Source organism: Lynx rufus, unplaced genomic scaffold (genome assembly GCF_022079265.1).
Source record: "Lynx rufus isolate CCGP_SWC_20201006 ecotype Redwood Valley unplaced genomic scaffold, mLynRuf1.p SCAF_15, whole genome shotgun sequence".
In the NCBI taxonomy this organism is placed as follows: Eukaryota; Metazoa; Chordata; class Mammalia; order Carnivora; family Felidae; genus Lynx; species Lynx rufus.
In genome coordinates, this window is record NW_025814829.1 from 19435071 (window position 1) to 19455536 (window position 20466).

Consider the following 20466-nt stretch of genomic DNA (forward strand, 5'->3'; position numbering starts at 1 on the left):
AGACTTCAGACTGCCTTGGTTTGAATCCCAGCTCTGATATTGATTGATATTGATGTACGAGGGGTGTGTGTGTGTGTGTGTGTGTGTGTGTGTGTGTGTGTGTGTGAGAGAGAGAGAGAGAGAGAGACCTGAGGCAAGTTCTTTAACTTCCTTATGACTCAGTTTTCTCATCTGTAAATTGGGGAGACTACAACAACCAACATACGAACTTGCCGTGGAGATTAAATGAGTTAACATACATATAAAAACCCTTAGAACCACATTTAGCACATAAGAAGAACTATGAAAGTGTCTGCTGTTATTATCAGCACAGTTCATCATCTCTTCTGAGCTCTTCAGGATCCTGACCTGCACGAAAGACCAATCTGGAAAAGAAGTCCCAGAGGGCTCTCAGCCCTCAGCCAACCTGAAGTCCCCGGGGCACCGTCGTGAATGCAGGAGGGTGTAGGCGGCACACCCTGCCTCCCTCCCGCCCCAAGCCCCGTCTCAGGTCTCCGCACGAAACAACCAGAGCCCCTACTTGAACTGCTGGTCCTTGGTGCTGCGCGTCTTGGCCAGGAAGCGCTCGGCCAGCTTCTCCAGGTTGCGAGAGTAGTCCATCTCGATCTCCGCCTTCTTCCGGAAGAAGTCCTGGAGGTCCTGCAGCAGCTGTACCCGGAGCTCACACTGCTGGTCCAGGCATTTCATCTGCTCTGTGAGCTGAGTGCGGATCTCTGCAACAGAAACCAGGTCGGCCAGTCAGGTGGAATCCCTCAAAACAAAACTAAACAAAACAAAACCAAATACATACACACTAACATTGACCCCTTCCATTCAGGTGGAAACTTAATGCCTTTAACTGAAAAAAATAAAATAACAAGCCGAAAGCTTAAAATGGCCGTATGATAGGCAGCACCTCCAAAAATTCCACCAACTCTTTTTGGACCCCCGAAGAACCTGGAACCAGGAGTCTGCTGAATCATTTAAGAGAAACTGTTTATTAGACACTTAATACTCAGTTACCATTTATTGAGCAATTTACTGTGTTTCTGGCACAGTGCCAGAATTTGGGTTCTGTCTGGCTGAGAGCCTAATGATTTATCTCCATCCTATTAGGAAGGTACTACTTTCATCCCTGTTTTAAAGATGAGAAAACTGACTCTTAAGGAAGTCAAGCTATTAAAGTAATGTAACTGGGATTCAACCAGAGAGACTGACTCTAGAGCCCAAGCTCCTACTTTTTATACTTTCTCCCATCATTTCAAAATGTTTTTCCACAAGTAGCCTGGGTGGCTCAGTCGGTTGAGCATCCAGCTTTGGCTCAGGTCATGATCTCACAGTTCGTGAGTTCAAGTCCTGCGTCGGGCTCTGTGCTGACAACTCAGAGTCTGCAGCCTGCTTCGGATTCTATGTCTCCCTCTCTCTGTCCCTCCCCAGCTCGTGCTCTCTCTCTCTTAAATGTAAATAAATAAACTTAAAAAATAAATACATAAACACAAGTTTTTCCACATCTCCAAGAGGGAGGGTGAGGGTCAGGATATTTTAATGGAGACAGGGTCCTGCCCAAGGTCAACTAGTGGCAATCAAGAATGAAACAAGCACCAGACTTCTAGGCAAGCAACTCTTTCACTGTCAATCAGATTCCATAGTTTCCAATCACAGAATGTCAATCAATCTTCAAGAAGTTCATTTGTTCTCAACAAATATCACTCATACAGCGGTTGCCTCATCCTCAGTGATGCTCAGAGCCCCTGCTGTGTCACAGTTAGACATGTTTCAGGTGAAGTTCTAGCTTGACAGATTTCTGCCTAGCCGAGAGTCCTCACACAGGGCTAACAAACACCCTCTCTGGGACCGCAGCAATGGTAGCTCCAGATGCAACCAGATCTGCCTCAAATGCAATACAGTATTTGTTACTGACAAGAGCCCTGGCACCCGCAAGAAGCAGCATGCCAAAAGCAGACTGTTTTTCAGCTCAGAGAAGGCCCGCGGCGCATATCCTGCTGAAGTTATATCCCAATCCCCATTTGAGCCGCAATGGAGCCATTTCTTTTATCCCTTTCCCTGCAAGCCTGCTCAGCTCCAGTGCATTTGCTTGTGGCAATGACTCCAGTCCCGGGAAAAAAGAGCACCTATATGATTATGCCTTTCCTTATGCACACTCCAAATTCTTTTCCATAATAGCAGGGTTATAACAATGCTTTCTGCCTATGCTATGTAATGCATGGGAGCAGGGGTGGTGGGGGGATCTAGAGTTTCCACCTGAGCTGTGGATAAACCAGAGGCAAAGCCAGGATCACAGCTCTGACGTTGAACGTTCTGCCCACCACGCTTACGAAACAATGATGGATAGGCAAATGGCACATTTAGCTTTGCCTTGAAGTGGCTAGGGGTCCATAATCTATCCTTATCTTCATTTTTGTCTCTGTTTTTACTCATATCAGAATGTAGCATAAGTATCTGGTACTTCATGGGTGATCTCTAAGTGCGGTTCTCACCCTCTGCATCCCCATGCCTCCCCCTCGCCAACCGCCAATGCCAATCAAACCTTACAGTAACCTTACCTGAACTGAAACTGAGCACCGGAGGATTGTTTCAAGCAGACAGAAGGCTGAGCAGAAAAGCCGCCTACCTCATCACTCATCAAAGCTCTCTTGTTCTATGTTTTTGGGGAGTCTGATTACAAGGGTGTTGGGAGGAAGAGCTGCAGAGGGCATATCAGGCATCTAGTTTTTCCCAGGGGTTTCTGGGCCTCTTAAAGGCAACAGCCCTTGTCAAAACTATTCCTAGAGGCATCTGTACCCCTTCTGCCTACTGACAGGCAGAAGTAGAAGCTGGCAGTAGTAGCCACTGGATGGGCAAACTATGGGTGGAGACCACGTTCACAATGCTCAATGATATTACTTACAACTTGTTCATTAAGGAAGAATCAGGGCATCTTAGGACAAAGAGCCCACCCAGTCAGTCCCAGATTTGCAAGAGGATGTGGATGGGTAAGGGGCTGTCAGCCCCCTTTAAGTCCCCTATAATTCACCTAAGACTTCCCCTCAATAATCTCACTAACCAGGAGAGCGGAAAGGAACCCGATAGAATGGATGATGCCCACCCTCCACCAAAACAAGAGGGGGCTGGGCAAATTCCCATGATACCTATCAAGTTCCAGAGATAGGCCACCCCAGGGTTGTCCTGTCCAGGAATTAGCACTTTATAGGAGGCCTCTGAAATATGTGCATTAACCTAAGAAGCCCCCAAGCACATCCAACCAACACAGAATTCCACCCTGACTTTCTCAGGTGCCTCTAGTGGGCAGCACAATACAAAGTGCACCCCGCCCTCAGGCATCCCCTCAGGGATCCTGAGAGAAGGGGAGCATGTGTTTACCGAACACCTTTTATGGGGCTTTACGTACATCATCTCAACACAGGTAAGAAAAATGAAATAAGACCTGTTAAGTCATTTACCAAAGGGTCATACAATTAGGTGCAAGTGGGGTTGAAGCTAAATTAAGGCTTGTCTAACTTGTCAAAGAGGCTGACTGTGGGTCGGTCAGGGAAACAAAAGAAACAGAACACAAGTCTGGAGTCTCTGAAAGTACTTCTGGGTAAATTACAGTGTCTATGGCTCCCACCCCCGGAACATCCCCTTCTCTACCTTCCAGCTGGGCGGGGGGTGATTCAGAATCAAGTTTGGACTAGACCACTGACTCGGTAACTAGCCCATGTTTCAACTAGTCCACAACTGGGCTGGGTCCCTTCCCTGCTTCCTGGATCTACTCTACAGGACAACTTTGGAGGAAGTGCTTTCCTTGTCCTGGAAGCACACGCTGAGGTCTGCCTATATGCCCAGAGGCCAGAGAAAGTGAGAACGCAACAATATTCTACTCCCGATCCAGGAACAGAAGAATCTCTGCTAACAGATACCACCTGCCACTGTGGTTGGTTTGTGAAACCCTCCATTGAGCATCTCCCCTCTCCTGCAACCTGCCTAGAAGGAGAAGCTTCCCTGGTCTCCATCCTCAGGGCATCCACGCAGACACGGAAGGGAGACTCCAACCACCGCCATCTCTAGGCTTGCAGCTCTAAAACAGAATGGCTGCTCTGTCCAGCGCAAAATGTGCTGCTTCAGACTTTTGCTGCTGCTGCTGCTGCTGCAAAAAGACAAACAATGGTCCCCAAGAAGGCAGCTGTGCCAGCCCCAGCCCTCTGTCCATGCAATAAGGGGCCGAAAACAATAGGCCACTGAAGGCCGGCTCGCCTGGGCCCTGTGCCCAGGCTGGAGGCCCCTCTGCACCCTGGCCTACCAATAAACTACAGGGGCAGAAAGAAGAAAGGGACGATTTATAAAAACACGGAGGAATTCTTCACAATTCCATCGTGTGCTTAGGCGAGTACGCACGTGCATGCGGGTGCACACTCAAAGACACACACTCACACCACCCACACTGTGCTTGGCCATACCAACTCGAGAAGGCTTTAGAAATGCAGTCTACAGTTGGATGAGCATTCCTGGGAACTGGGGATGAGGGCGTCCTTGTCGGTTCTGCCGCCAGCACTACACAGGAAGAAATCAAGCTCTCATTTTCTAGAAGCAGCTGTATCTCAGGGTGCGAATGGATTCCATGGCCATCCACAAAGCCAAAGTACAAAGGTCACCATGAGCTTTGACTGATAATGCCAAAACGACCTCCCCTGGGCACCTAACACAGCCTTTTATTCATCAAATCTTTACTGAGCTCCTACTGTGTGTCAGACCCTGAGCTCGGTGATGGTGGGTGATGGTACCAAAGAACAGAACAGGCCCACGCACTGCCCTAATGAGACGTGGCTTGACAAAGAGGAGACAGGAAAAGAAGGCAAAGCCAGTCTTACTGCTTTTGCCTTGGATATTCTTTATTATAACATAGCCATGGGGATAAGTCCCAACCCAAAGACCAAAGACTGAAAAAGACAGTCAGACGAAAGGAGTCAAACAACAAGCCGAAGAAAACTTCACGTCCTCTGACTCTTTTTCCTATTACAATTTTTTTTTTTTAATGACACTTCTGTAGCTTCCCTTGCAAAAAGAACCAAAGCCTTAGAACTAGTTTCCTGAAAACCAGAATTGACCTTTGGTTGATATTTCATTCAAAGATCCAAGTCAAAATTTAATCCCACTGTTCTGGAATTAGATAGTGGTGACGGTTGCACAACTTGGTGTATGTACTTAAAAAAAGCACTGAATTTGTATACCTTTAAAAAGGGTGAATTTTATGGTATATCAATTACATCTCATTTAAAAAAATTTAACTCCACCAAATAGCATGTGTTTTGAGCACCATCCTGCCAGCAAAGGGGAAAATGGCCCCAACGGACAGGCACCAGAAAGAGGAAGGAACCCTTGGTCTCCATTTCTCCATTTGCATGCGCTGGGTCTCAGTTCTGCACTGAATATTCTTAAAGCAAATCCTGGAAACTGCCCCTCTGGATCGCAAGCTTGGCCATGACACTGAACTCTACTGGCAGATCACCGTTCCATCATTTCTGGAGGGTGTCAAATCAAAACCAAGCAAGGAATGTTTTTATGCATGAGTTCAGATATGGGATCAGCAGACACATCCAACAAAGCTTCCCTTGGAAAGTGCTGACTCCTTGTCCATGCTTGGCCACAGCTGAGATCCTAACTATACCTGTCCTGGGAGTGAAAAGGAAGCTCATTTCCGTTTTAGAAAGAGGATCAAGGGTCACAAGAAGGATAAAATTAGAAGAAAAACTAGCCTTAATAGGATACCAATCATTTAACAAAAACAGTCAGGGCCCTCCCACACTTACAATCATGTAGACTCTAAATTATATAACATCTGCCAACACAGGCGATGCAGTCCTCTGAAAAATGTCCTCACTTCAGAGAACACCCAGGGAATTCACCAGTCAGCAGGGTGTAGGGGAATTTTGTTCAGTCTGCTGCTTTCGATCCAGAGATATTAGTCCCTTTCTTCCCCTCTTTCAAAATTCATCTCTTTCTTCAGGAGTCTTCTCCGATTAAGTCACACAAAACCCCCTCCTTATGAGTACCACATTTCTGAGGAGAAAATGAGGATAGAAGGGCAGGCTGAGAGAAACATGTAATCTTTCAGGAGAGTAACACAGGTCCTCCCCTTCTCCTTGATGGGCTGGCACCTAAGGGACAGGAGCTATGACTCCCACAGGTTCTGTTCAGAACACAGAGCATGAGATCAGCCCATGTTCCCCACTGGGAGCTCAGACTGACTGCCAGTCTTTTTCCACAAAATCTGCCTCACCTGCTTTTAGTCCTTTCACAAACACATGATGTCACCTCAGCCACCTCAGGAATATTAATTCCTAGTACCTTTCCAGCCTGTGTTATATAAGAAGACAATTGAGGCTTTCATTGGGCTCTACCCTCCATATCTCTTACCAAGACCTCTTATCGCAAGGGTAATCAGCCCCTATCAAAACTGTTCCCAAGGAAACAAAATGCTGAGATGCCGTGCCAAGTCCTGCTCTTCACCCTACTGGTTTGCTTTTCTACAAACTCAGTAATGGGAGGGCCCTTAAAAATCCTTGGTGGGCAGATGATGGAATCAAAGACCAGAGAAGGGAAAGGCATTGCCGGAGATCACATAGCTATTTTAGCTGCAGATATAGGCCTGAAGCCATGTCCTTTCTTGCTTACTCTTATCATAAAAATTTATTTGTGCACCTTCCAGGTCCTCCGAGAATAGACAGAAGTTCTTCCTCAAAATTAGCCTGGTCGTAGAGAAGAAACAAGTGAAACACCTATAGCAAACAAGGTGAACTACGAGGTATGCACATAGTGATATGAGAGCAGAGAAAGAAGAGACCTATATCAGCTCCCGTCTACCTGCTCTACCATTTCTTTCAATGATCACCACTATCACTTATATATGAGTCGTTGCTGTTGCAAGAAAAGACAAGCAAGCTATTTTCGGTGAAGCAGAAAACAGCAAGTATTCTTCCTCAAAGAGTGACTGGTAGACTTTTTCATCATTCCTTTACCCTATTAAATACAACGAAGAACTAGACATGAGTTAATCCAAGCAACGAACCGACAATAGCTTAAGCTTCCAGAATATGTGGATGTGATAGATACTTATTGTGTCTCCTTCCCTGCATCTATATAATCTCCCTGACCCTCAGTCCGTGTGCTTTTGGTAAAGCTGATTCCACCTCTGCCCTCTCCAAAGATGGCGGACGTTACTTGCAGGCCTTGTTTGGGAGCTTTAAGACCTGAAGACAATGAGAATCTGAGACTGCTGGTGCCATCTTGTCATGACTGGAAAGCATCTTCGAGAATGGAGCGGACCCAGAGAAAACAGAACTGAGAAATGGGAAAAGGAAACTCACGCCCCTGAATCAAGTCATGGCCAGATGCCAGCCCTATCCCTGGCCCTTTTAGTCTCATAAGCCAACTCATTCACTTTTTGCTTAAAATAGTTTGCTTTGGATTTTGGTTCCTTGGAAACAATGAAGTCCGAATGAATAAAGTGAGGGATTCTGAAGCTCTCAGAAGCATGAAGTTCCCTACACTCAAGAAACTTATAATCTGATTGTGAAGATAGGATTTAAATATACATTTTCAAAAATTATACATTAATATATTACATAAATTATATTATATTACATAAATTATGCTAGATATTTAATAGATATTTCTGCTAGATGTCATACTACATAAATTTTTATGTTGCTATATATTGTATATTGTATGTTGTATACCTGGAACTAAGAATAAATACTACAAGTATAAGTTCTGAGGACTCAGAAAGTGCAGTGAGGACTAAAATGACTAAAACAAGGTTTCTTGAGGAAGACTAAAATCCTTGAAGAATTTTTTCAGTTCACCAGCATACTCCTGGGACCCAGAACAATATCTGGCAGGCCTTCAAATTTGTGGACGGAAGAAGGGAGAGGAGAGAATGAAGGGGAAGAAGGGAGCAAGTCAAAGTCTGAACTCATATTCTTAGGATGGGTAGAATTTCATCTACCCATGAAATGGAAGGGTGAAGAGACAATATTCCAGAGGAACATATAAGCCAAGAGATGGGAATGTTCGAGCATGACCTCTTTGTAAGGTAGTGAGGAGGATGGTTTAAGCTAGAACAAAGGGTACCTTGAGGCCTGGTCAGAGATGAGGGTACACAGCAGTAGCTTCAAAAGCAAACAGAGGAGTTCAGATTTCCAGCAGCCAGAAATGGAGCTAGTGAAAGTGTGTGTCATGATGAAAACAGAGCTGAAGGAAGATCAGAGGAGGTCTGCTGGATGGATTCCTATACCTTCTAAATTAAGAGATGGAGTGAGCATTAATGAGCAATCCAGGCTGAACGGTACAGAAGTCAACATGAGCAGGAGAATTCCATGAGTGGAAAAATCCTTGTCCGTACCTACTGTAACCATTAGAAATAATGCACACTTTAGAGCCAGTGGTCCCAAAGCTAGTGATTCTATACTATCGCTCCCTAGGCAGTGGTGAGCAAAGGGGACAGATGAGAGACCTTTGGATTCAAAGGTAAGACAGTTATCTTGGCAGGAAGAGGAAGGTGGGAGTGAAGTCCTGGTTTCCCTGGCTTTCGTTTTGACTACAGTTCTCTCTGTTGAACTTTTAAGTTTGCTCATCTTCAAAACTGTCTGCCCCGTGCTGTAGAATATCCCAAAGTTATTAAAGAAAGAACCTCCCCTCCCCTTGTATTACATTCACACTACGGAAAACCAATGCATACAGCCCTGGAGACCAAGAGAAACCAGCCAGTGGGAAGGAAGAGGAGAAAAACAGCCCTAAGAGTTTCCAAAGGACACGCAGTCATCCATTAACTTGCAAGCCCTCCAGTGAAGATATAGAAAGGAACCTCGTAAAGCCAATGGGGCAGGAGGATGTGAAGGGGAATGTCTCAATGAACTTTAATCATGGCGACTGCTCTGGCAAGCCACCTTGGCTCTCTCAAGTGACTCAATGGAAAGTCAAAGACAAAAGGCTCCCAAATGAACAAGCTGCCACATCGAACGCCAAAGTAGTAATTTTAGCTCATAGGCCTTGCCTGAGATGTTTAAGCAACAAAATCCCTGTAGTCCGAAGTCCAGAATTAACTTGTATTAATGTGATGAGATGACCAACAGTTCCTCTGGGAAATATCACCTGATGGCCCTGATTTATTGCTGAAGGCTAACTAGATGTTGGTTCTCAAGGACCACAGCAATCAACCAAGAAATCCAGCAAATCTTTGCCTCTGTGCAAAGATCTGAGTGATGAATCACTGGACCACAAAAGAAAATATAAGACATTGTCTTACTCTCAAGCAGTTTACAATCCAAAAGGGATTGGGAAATAAGGGAACTAAATGCAAAAGTATTCAACAGGATAAGTCCGTGCATGCTACGTGCAAACTAATGGCTGAGATGCTCAGAGAGGAGGAGATCAGTATAAGCCAGTGTGGACTTGAGCCCATCTTGGGGCCTTGAGCTGAGAAGGATTTATGGAGATATAACGGTGACAGAAGATGGAAAGCAAAGGGAAGGAGGTAGGAATGGGCAGATCCGGTCAGCAGGCTCTGAGTGCCACACTGCAGTCAAAAGGGTATGGGGTGAGATGGGGGTCAGGAGCAGAGAGGGGAGCAAGATGCAGATCAGATACAACCAAGGTTCAAAAAGATCCAGATCAGATACAACCAAGGTTCAAAAAAGCTCTATAAACGTGAACAAAGCAAGGTAAGGAGAGTCTCGCAAAAGGGTAGCATAAGGGAGTTCTGCTCAAAACCCAAGCAATCTCCTACCAATCAAATCCTCAAAAGACCAAACGTTCACGACAGTAATGGACAACGGTAAACTGTATGTTGCTCAAGCCTCCAACACAATCGAGCTGAAAACAAACTGGATCAATATTAAAATCCAGACCCTAAATTCCTAGAGAGCTGGCTCTGGAAGGTTTATTTCATTCTGTGCAGGATCCAGCTTGGCACGTAGTATCAGCACATTATTCCAGTTTTAGTTCCACAAGCACGGACTGAGCACCTGTTCGTTGCTGGGAAGAGGCATAAACAAAGATGATCGTGGAGGACCAGGATATTCACTTGGCCTTTGAAGTACCTGTGGAACTTCCTGTTGGAAAAGACAGTTTTATTCTCCAGTCTGGAGCTCCCAGGAGAGGCCAAGTCTGGAAACAGACATTTGGGAGCCATCAGCAAGTAGACGGAAGTATGAAATTAATTATACAAGTGAACACAGTGGCCCATAGAAATCATGCAGAATGAACGAGAAGTAAGCCTAGGCCTGGCGACACCCCCATTTAGGTGGAAAGCATAGGAAGAGGAGATGGGAGAGTAGAGCAAGAGTGAAAGAGGTATCTGCAAGTGTCAGTAACTGCAAATCACTTAAATAAGAAAGCAGGGCAGAGTTTGTTCCCTTTGGCAGTTAGGAGTCTATCACTATCGAGAGCCTACTATGCCAGACCCAGTTTATACATCGCCCAAGATGAACACAACTGCCTGGCTGACCGGCTGGAACCACTGGTCCTTCAAGTTGTTAGTGGGCCAGCCTGACAGCGCCTTGCCCTGTACCCGTGCAGCGTGCCTCTCAAGTCCCAGCCCAGGGTTTCCTTGTTGCCACTGAGGCATAGGTTCACAGGGACCTCCTCGGCCACCAGCCATGTGACCAAGAAGCACAGGAGAGCCGAAGCTCCATGTAGTCGACCTTCAACCAATAGGAGATGGAGCGGACAAATGGCATCTTCTCCATCCTTTCCCCAGTGAACTGTTCAGAGGTGCAGTAGCTTCGCGTAATTTCTCTGAAGATGTCCCACAAGACAAACCATCAGTCTCTCACAAACCTGTAGCCAGTTTACAAGCAGTCCCTTATATTTGCTCTCCTTCCCTGCCATTTTTCACTTCCCTCTCCTCCTCATTCCGGCTTCCCTGGAATGGCTCTCCCAAATAAAGCGTAAGCTTGTGCCTCCAGCTCTATTTTCTAAGAAATCCAGACTAAGATACTCACCACGTGCCAGGCACTGTTCTAGATGCTGTGTAGACAGTCCCTTCCTTGATGAAATGTATTCCAGTGAAAGTATCTGCTTAGGAGATCCCTGAGAATAGCTAACCAATTATTTTTCAAGAACTCAATATAGATGTGAAGTGATTGGTTGGTTGTAAGAACTGATTTAGTTGACTACAGTTTATTTTCTCTGGAAAGGTAAACTGTCTCCACAAAAGTTACACACAGGCACGTCTTACACATTCAATAGTGAGCACGGAAACCATTTATTCAGTACTTACTATGAGCCAAGCAAGCTCATAGAAAGTCGAGTCACTATTCAAGTGTAAAGGCACATGATCTCATTTAATCCTCAAAACGTCCCTATGGGGTAAGCTTGCAGTAAAGCAGAGTGGTTAAGAGTGAGGACTCTGCATTTGGAAAGACCTGAGCTTCAACTCTAGCTCTGCCACAAGCTAATTGTGTGTCCCTGGATAAGATACTTAATCTCTGTAAGTCTGTTTCACTAACTATAAAATGGAGCTTGTAACAGCAGCCACACCAGTGAGTTGTTACGAAGGGTAGAAGAGATAAAGGACTTACTATATGCCTGGTGCCGGTAAGCCTCCTCCAAAGTCAACCATGATCCCTCCCACTTTACAGACGAAGGACTACTGACTACTGACTTCAGAGGTTAGTTAATTGCCTGAGGTCACCCAGATAGTCACAGATCACGACAGGATTTGAACCTAGATGGGTTTAATTCTATAATCAGCGCTCTTAACCACTCCCCTGCATCTGTGTATAAGGCTGATATATGGACTCGTTTGGTTATTGTTCACATTGGAATCCTACAGTTCTAGGTTGGCAATATTGGTTAATAAAAGGGAATCCCTGAATTTCTTCAATTTAACAAATAAAAGTCTTCATTCTCACTATCTTAGCTCTAAATGTTTAAGTATATATGGGGGGGGTGGAGTCGGAAAACACCTTTATTTATTCTTAGTAATAAATAAATAAATAAATTAATTAATTAATTAAAAACACTTTATTTATTTCATTTCTTCTTGAAGGCAAGAGCAGGAAGAAGTCCATACCCCCACCTAGAGATGCTTTCACCTGGAGAAGCAGCAGGGCAAAATCTGCTTGGAAACCTGTCTGGCTGGGCTCAAAACGCCAGCTCCACCACTTACTAGCTGTGTGTTCTGGGCAACTTACTCAACCGCTCTGTGCCTCAATGTCGTCTTGTGTAAAAGTTCCATGATAATAGTACCCTCTTAGAGATTTTATAAGTTAATATTTGTAAACTAATTTGAACAGTTCCAAGTACATTGTACTATGTGTGTTTTTGTTCAACACCTAAATCAAATCTGTCTCATGGGCTCTTTGATCCTAGAACTTTCTGGACAAGAAAGTATAAAAATAGGAGTTGAATTAGTGGCTTCCAAACTTTCACAAGCCAATCCCCCCCCCCCCCGACCTCCACACACACACATACACAAAACAGAAGTTTCCTGAAACAATACATATCCTTACTACATGCCACAAACTCACATTTTCTGTCTTTTTAAATGCTGGTTGCAGCCCACTAATTTCATTTCATGACCTACTGATTTCTTGACCTACAGATTTAAAAAGCTCGGCAATAAACCACATGACCACCAAAAACAGAACTAGAACACAGAGTCTTCAAACCTCTCAGCTCCTTCTTCATGGTTATTATTAAGTCAGAAAGGGCATAAGTTTCACTTCTTGCTGGAAAAAAAAAAAACTGGACATTCTGGGTCCTCCTCCCATTCCCTCCACAGTTCACGTGGACACTCGAAATCCGAGAATGCCAAGGAGACAGTGGGCACTTCCTGTCTATGCAGCTTCTGTGACCGCCCAACCCAACATATCACCATTCACACCAGAGAGAGCTCCCCGCTCGTCCCCTTGGTTTCGCCTTCCTGATTTTGACGCCCAGCAACTACAGTCAGCCACTGGATCTTTGGAGCAAAAAAACTGATCTAACACAATGAAGCAATGTCATTATATATATAATAAATGGATTAAAAACAGAATAGATGAACTTTATTAGTGGTTAAGTTAAAAAAAAAAAGAGTTCTTATCTCTCAAAGATAAGTACTAAAATATTCAAGGTGGATAAGTTTTGGTATTTGCTTCAGAGTGAGGAGGGAGGTGCAGGGGGCTGCAGGATATAGATAAAACAAGATCGGCCGTGAGCTGAGGATTATCGAAGCAAGGCGATGGATACATGCGGGTTGATAACACTATTCTCCCTACTTTTCTAGAAGGTTGAAATTTTTCAAAATTAAAGGTTTTAAAAAATCTAATTAATGGCATGTAAAAAAAAAAGGCTTAAGATTCTCGTGGTAAACACAAAAGAAGACACACAGGACAGAAAAAAATAACCAAAAAAATATTAATACAGATCAATTTCCTTAAAATGAAAGAACTAAATCTGCAGGTAGAAAAAGCATACCATATGCCAGGAAATGTGCATGAAACGATCAATATCAAGACATATGACGTCTAAAATCTTGAACTTCAACTATAAAGAAAGAATCATTTAAGAATCATTTAAGTAGTGGAGAAACAGCAACACTTCTAACAAAATAGGGGTCAGATTTCTCCATAGCAACAATGATTGAGGCCTGAAGATGATGGAGCCATGTTCTAAAAAAAAAATTCTGAGGCAGAATAACTGTGATCCAGGAATATTACAGCAAGCTGAGTCACCGTTCAAGTGTGAAAAAGACACCAACATTGGCACACTCAGAAGACCTCAGCCTATATAGACCCATGAACCCCTCCTGAGAAGCAGAAATCCTGTACCCAGCAGATAAATCAAAACAAAACCACAGGAACACAGACGCCGTGGTAAAAGAACACGCAGTAGACACAACACCAAGAACAAACACATGAGAGCGTGCAGGGCAGCATGTAAATGTTAGAAACCCTGCCAAACAAACAAACAAAAATCCAGACAAGCTACAAAAATTGGGAGATGGGGAAGAGAGGTACAAGAAGGTGTAAGAACATGAATCACTTAATCCTGCCAGGCAAGGAATCAGCCAATTTGTCTCGAAGTGAAGATTTAGCTAAAAATGTAGTTTAAAATATTAATAATGAATTCAGCCCCCTCAAGATTTTTCTAATCATTTTCTTAGCCTTTGAGAGAGCTGGTAAGAAGAGCTATGATCTTTCATGGCAAAGAAACATTTACAAGACGGTCAGCGGTTCCTTTGCCTTCACATCTGAGTTGTTGGTTTTTTTTTTCCTGCTGCTAAATTCAAGCAAAATTAAACTCAATTGTTTTTATTTTTTAAAGTACATATGGCATAATGCCATTCTTATAAAATTACTTCTTGCTCACTAAAATCATACACTTATGTTTTATATCATGATTTCTGCTCTACCAGATCATTCCCATAAGGAAACAAGTATTTTATATTTTCCCCCATCTTATTACACACACACACACACACACACACACATTTCCCTTGATCTCCCCCGTCCTCTGGAGCTACTTTTTCCATCTTGCCTTCTCCTTACAAGGAAACTCAAAATGGCTGTCCACACTCCCTCCCTCCACTTTCTCTCTTCCCTTTTTCTCTTTAGCTCACTAGTCAGAGCTTTTTTCACTCAGTGATGGCAGGAATGTCCTCCACAGTGCCAAACATGGCCGATTCTCAGCACATGGCTTACTCCACGCCACCAGAGGGGATCACTGCCCAGCCCCAGGATACCATCCTCCCTGATATGCCCATATGCCCCTGGATACACATTCTCAACTTCTTTAGCAGACCTTCCTCCTCTCTCCTAACCTCTAATTGCTAATACTCCTCGGGTCAGTTCTAGCACCTCTTTCCATCTCTAGTTGCTTCTCAGTAGACCTCTTCCAGTTCTGTGCCTGGTGATTCCCAGATTTGAATTTCCAGTCTAGACAGTTCCCTGAACTCGTGCCTACTATAAACGACTTAACATTTCCTCTTGGATGGCTAATAGGTACTTAGAACTTAACAAGCCCAAACCTGAGTTCTTGATACTCACCCTGATTTCCACGTTCCCTATCTCTGTTAAAGCACCTCTACTCATCCATCAGGCCAAAACCCTTAGGAGCTATTACTAATGCTTTTCTCTCTCTCCAACTCCTAATCCAATTCATGAACAAATCCTTAATTAGCTATATCTTCAAAATGTGCCCAGCATCCAACCACTTCCTAACCCCTCCACCATTCCTAATTTAGTCCAAATCAGCACCATTTTGTTCTGAACTACTGTGGAAGCTTCCTAAGGATCCTGCTGCTACCACCTTCACTCCCCTGTAGTCTACCCCCTGCTCACCACCCTTCAACAGCTTCCCATTGGAGAAAAAAGCTGAAGGCTTTCTAAAGCCCTAATCTAGTCCATGACTGTCTCCCCAGTCTCTCTTACTCACTGGTCTCCAGCCACACTGGCCTCTCTGTTCATAGAACACGCAAAGTACACTCCCACCTCAGGACCTTTGCATATGCTTTCCCTTGGTTTGGGGCATGCTTCCCCAACATTCACATGGTTAGCTCCCTTACTTCACTCAGCTCTCTGCAGATGTCACCTTCTCAGAGAAGTCTTTGTGTCCATTCCACCTAAAACATCCTCTCTATGTCCTTACCCCATTTTATTTTTCTTCATGGCATTTATAAATCTATTTAGGTATTTATTTATCATCTTATCCTTCCACCGGAACATAAGCCCCAGGATAGCAAGGGCTTTGCTTTATTCACTGCTGATCCCCGCTGCCTAACACATAGTCAGCACTCATTCAAGGAACACTCATTGAATGAATGAACGAATGAATGAATGAATGAATGAGTGAAGAATGCTTTTGGTGTAATGGGCGTTACCAACGATTCATTGCTAACCTCTTTGTACTTCTCAGTTTTGCTTGGATTTTTTATAATGAGCATTCCCATTTTATGAGGACGCAATAGCTATTCCTTTAAAAATTCAAACAGAAAATCAACCAAAAATCAAAGGAGGGATGCATTATCTAATCAGCTCTACCATATTTTGACAAGTGTTTTTGCCCCATTATTTATGATAGCCACAAAAGAGTTCACAATGTAATGCCCACAGGGCATTTTTCATAATTAATGAAACCTTTTTAGGAGGAACCTTTACTGGAACAAAAGTTTTAATTGCCCAGGGCTGACCAAAGAGTGTGAAGCCAAGGCTCCCCAGTGAGAATGTAAATTGGCAAGGTTTTCCTAAATATCACTTCCCATTGCAATATTTTTTTCAATATTGCTGCCATAATCCAGATGCCAGAGTCTGTTAGCATACTACAAATGAAAAAGTGTGATGGCCTTGGTAATACTTACACAGAAAATAAGAGAATCACTTTCAAATATGCTCATGCTTTCTGAACACGTAATAACCAGGACTATAGAGTCACAGAGCTCACACAGGCCAGTGAGAAGATTATGAAGGGCCCCTGTGAGCCCTAGTGACACATACACCACCAGGAAACGTTCATGGACCTGTCCCTTCAACCAACCCGTGGCAACACCCACCAGTGTCGGTCAGCAAGTGGCATGATCTGCTTCCTCCCCATCCAAGAGGCCCAGGGGAAAGTGGAGGGCACGGGACCACCCCCAGTCACTGATGAGTGAGGCCCAACGGCGAATATGAGGGATGAGTGGCACACAAAAACTAGGCCATGGTTTCAGGGTCTCTCCTTTAGATTCCTGTCACCGGTATTACCCGCACCTTCTGTTCTTTTCATGATCAGGAAGGAAGCAGCAACAGCCTGTTCACTCTGGAAACGTGGTCGAGTAGCCTGGCATCCACGGGCCTTACTGTAGAGGTTATCCATCCCTGGGTAGAACTCAAAACCTGGTCTCCTGACACTTCCACCTACGTTTTCTAAGGCTGTTGACCAAGCAGCAGACCGTGAGTCCCCAGCAGCTGATACACGTCTTCTAAAGCCTTCTCACAGCCAACAGCGGTCATGGCAGCTGCCTCGTTGTCTTTTTAAAAAATCAACAATAGAAATGTTTTCCCAATCTTCCTTTTAAAATGGGACAGTTTAGAGCCTCTGAATATCACATGAGTGTGCACAATGGTTAGCAGTGATGAGTCAAACATCACTAACTAGAACAAGGTGGTTTTTTATTGTGGTCACATACACGCAATATAAAATTTACCACTTTAACCAATTTTCAGTGTGCAGTTCTGTGGCACTAAGTAGATTCACACTGCTGTGCAACCATCACCACAACCCATCTCCAGAATGTTTTTCTCTCCCCAACTGAAACTCTGTCCCCATTAAACACTAACTCCCCATTCTCCCTTCCCCACCAGCCCCTGCAACCTCCGTTTAGGCCAAGGTGGTTTTGAGCATTCTATACTTTTTCATTGTTTTAGTTCTTTGTCACATGCCATAAAATATATAATCATACTGAACTATGGGTTAAAAACAAGAAGCCTGGGGAGCCTGGGTGGCTCAATGAGCGTCCAACTTCGGCTCAGGTCATGACCTCACGGTTGGTGGGTTCAAGCCCTGTGTCGGGCTCTGTGCTGACAGCTCGGAGCCTGGAGCCTGCTTCGGATCCTGTGTCTCCCCCTCTCTCTGCCCCTCCCCCACTCACACTCTGTCTCTCTCTCTCTCTCAAAAATAAACAAACATTAAAATTAACAAACAAATAAGAAGCCTAAGAACACTAATGATGAAATGCGGTTGTCAGTTACAAGCATAAATATGGGATCAAGTCATTCATTCAGTTCCCTTCAAGATGATCTTCACCAGAGCCTCCCTGTGTTAGCATTCTTCTGATCCAGTCTTATGGATGTTAACGTTCATCTGATCCAGTCTTACGGGTCCAATGTTAAAGACGTGAGACACAGGGATAACCCTCTCCAAACTGGCTTTCCAACAGTTAGAAGAAAGGCATTCCACACCAACAATGTGTTATGCTGCCTTACAAATATGCAGTTGGAACCATCTGTGGTATCTCACCATTTAGAAAGAAAACTCAAAAATTATATGAAGAAGTCATTTTTTTCAGAGTGTGAAATACAAAACTTCTAAACATTTGGTCAAGAAAATAGGCTTCTCTTATTTTTAAAAACATGTATTCACAGATCATTAAATTCCCAACTACACTTAAATGCATATTTGGTCCCAAACGAAGCACAATATTTTATTTTTAAATTTATTTTTGACAAATCACCTTCTTTGTTACATCATTTATTTAAATAAATGGTGCACATCACTTGTTAAATGAGGAAAGAAAAAAAACTACCTTTTATATAATGGAGGCTATTAAAAATTTAAGTCTATATTAAAATAAGCTGCATAACAGAATTTTAATAATGTTGATATAAAAGAAAATGTTTTACTTAAATTCACTTCTTTATCGTAGTTTATAAAAATGGCAACATTATTTTTTAAGCTCCTGAGGGGGCTCACAAAATTATATTACTCTGAAAGGACTTCATAAATTGTAAAACACTGGGAAATGTCAGTCTTTTTAAGCAGCCTCCAGTCATTTTAACTAGCATCCTTTCTCGGGACTCTAGGCTTGCCTTCCCAAGGAAACTAGTCTACCAGAAAAGACAGACTATAGAAAGTAACTGCAGTGTGATGAGTCCATTAAAAGGGGAAAAGACGGGGCGCCTGGGTGGCTCAGTCAGTTAAGCGCGCGACTTCGGCTCAGGTCATGATCTCACGGTTTGTGAGTTCGAGCCCCGTGTCGGGCTCTGTGCTGACAGCTCAGAGCCTGAAGCCTGCTTCAGATTCTGTCTCCCCCTCTCTCTGCCCCTCCCATGCTCGTGCTCTGTCTCTCTCTGTCCCTCTCCCTATCTCTCAATAATAAATAAATGTTTAAAAAATAAATGTTTAAAAGGGGAAAAGAGGATGCTGTCAGAATGGACATTCTAGGACTCAGTAAGGAGCTCCCAGAAGACCTGAAGGATTGGAGGGAGCCAGAGGAAGAGGGCAGGAAAAGTGTTCCAGCCCAGAGGGAATAGCATGTTCAAAGGCCTAGAGGGAAGAGAAGAAAGCCACATACATGCAAAGAATCGAAATAATCTAAGAAATTCAGAGTAGCTGGAACAGAGAGTTTAAGTGGGAGAATGAAAGAATACAAGACTGGTTAAAGAGAGGCAGGGGTCAAGCCTGGAGAGTACTGCAAACAGTCTGAGGAAGAATCGCATTTTTTCCCTTAGAGCAATAGGAATCCATTAATACAAACACGAAGTAGAAATGAGATAAGCAAACTACAGTGTTTTTAATGACATAAGTGTTCTCCTCCAACAGAGAGCCACAGTAGAGGGGAAATGTGAGACTTTTATTTTCAGAGGGTTCAAGATTTCTAAGACTCTTCTTGTAATGATTCCCTCAAGCTGAATTTTCCAAATAAAGTAAAATGCAAATACCTCCCCAAAACACAAAAAGCCTAGTGCTTCCAAATATTAGCAAAACAAAGCAACAATAACAACAAAAGCAACACAAGTTCTGATCCAACATGTAGATCAGTGCCATCACTTAAGACATTTAGAGGCGGTGGCAGGATATTTGCATGAGTCAGAAGATTTGGGTCTCTGGGTTTCACTTTCCTCATCCGAGAATCTGTGGTAAGTATTTATCTTCTGCCTACCCACCTCACACCATTTGAAGGCCATGTCTCAAACGATATAAGTGGAAAGGATTTGACCAGCTGCTCTTCCTCAATCCCAGAAAGGCACAAGAAGAAAATGCTTCATAACATACAGTATGTCTACAGTTATAAGGCTGCCCAATTATTTCACACCTCTGGAAAAAAAAAAAACAGTCTGCTGTTCAAATCCATAGATGGGCGTATTCAGAATTTGTCAGCAGGAACAAAATTCACAAGGAAGTCAGCTGACAATAAAAAAAAAAAAACTGAACTTCATAAAACAAAAACTAAACAAAAGACATTACAACTCAGCTCTCGATTCAGTCTGGTTCCCCAGTCATGGGCCATTTGCAGTTGACAGAAGTAAATTAGCCTGGATTTGGGAGCCCCGGGGTTCTAGACCTTGAACACACTCTGTGACTTGATATTTCACACGTAGAATTAGTCATGATTTTTACATGTCCCAGAAAGTTACTACTGATGTTACAGATCAATGAGAAAGCAAAAGCAAAGTGTTGTGGGTTCCAACAGAGGAAGCACTCAAGTTCCCACTGTTCTGCTTGTCAGTGTTTTTCTAAGGACATTATAAAAATTGTTTTAATTATTTTATGTGTCTCCAGACTTTCCGGGCAGGGGTTAGGTCTAAACGTATTGGAAAATAATTATTTAAAAATAGCAAAATACGTTTAGAGTAGAAGACACAAAGTAACACGGTAGCCTGAATGGATGAACCTGATTCTCTGAGAAATTTCATTTTCCTTTCCAACAGAGTGACTTCTCCAACTTTCAGATAAGAAACCCCAATTCCAGTTCTCTATTATTAAATGGCACATTTCTCAGAACGAAACCTGAAAGCGTAGTTCCTC

At 43.5% G+C, this 20466-nt stretch overlaps 1 protein-coding gene across 5 annotated transcripts in view; it reads right to left on the reverse strand.

The window, feature by feature from the left end:
- Nucleotides 1–20466, reverse strand: part of SRGAP2 (SLIT-ROBO Rho GTPase activating protein 2) — a 232481-nt gene that overhangs the window by 141594 nt on the left and 70421 nt on the right. For all 5 annotated transcript variants that reach the window (XM_047076591.1, XM_047076589.1, XM_047076590.1 and 2 more), the window contains exon 3: nucleotides 521–713. In XM_047076591.1, the coding sequence (XP_046932547.1) occupies nucleotides 521–713 (193 nt within the window). The remainder of the gene's footprint in view (nucleotides 1–520; nucleotides 714–20466) is intronic.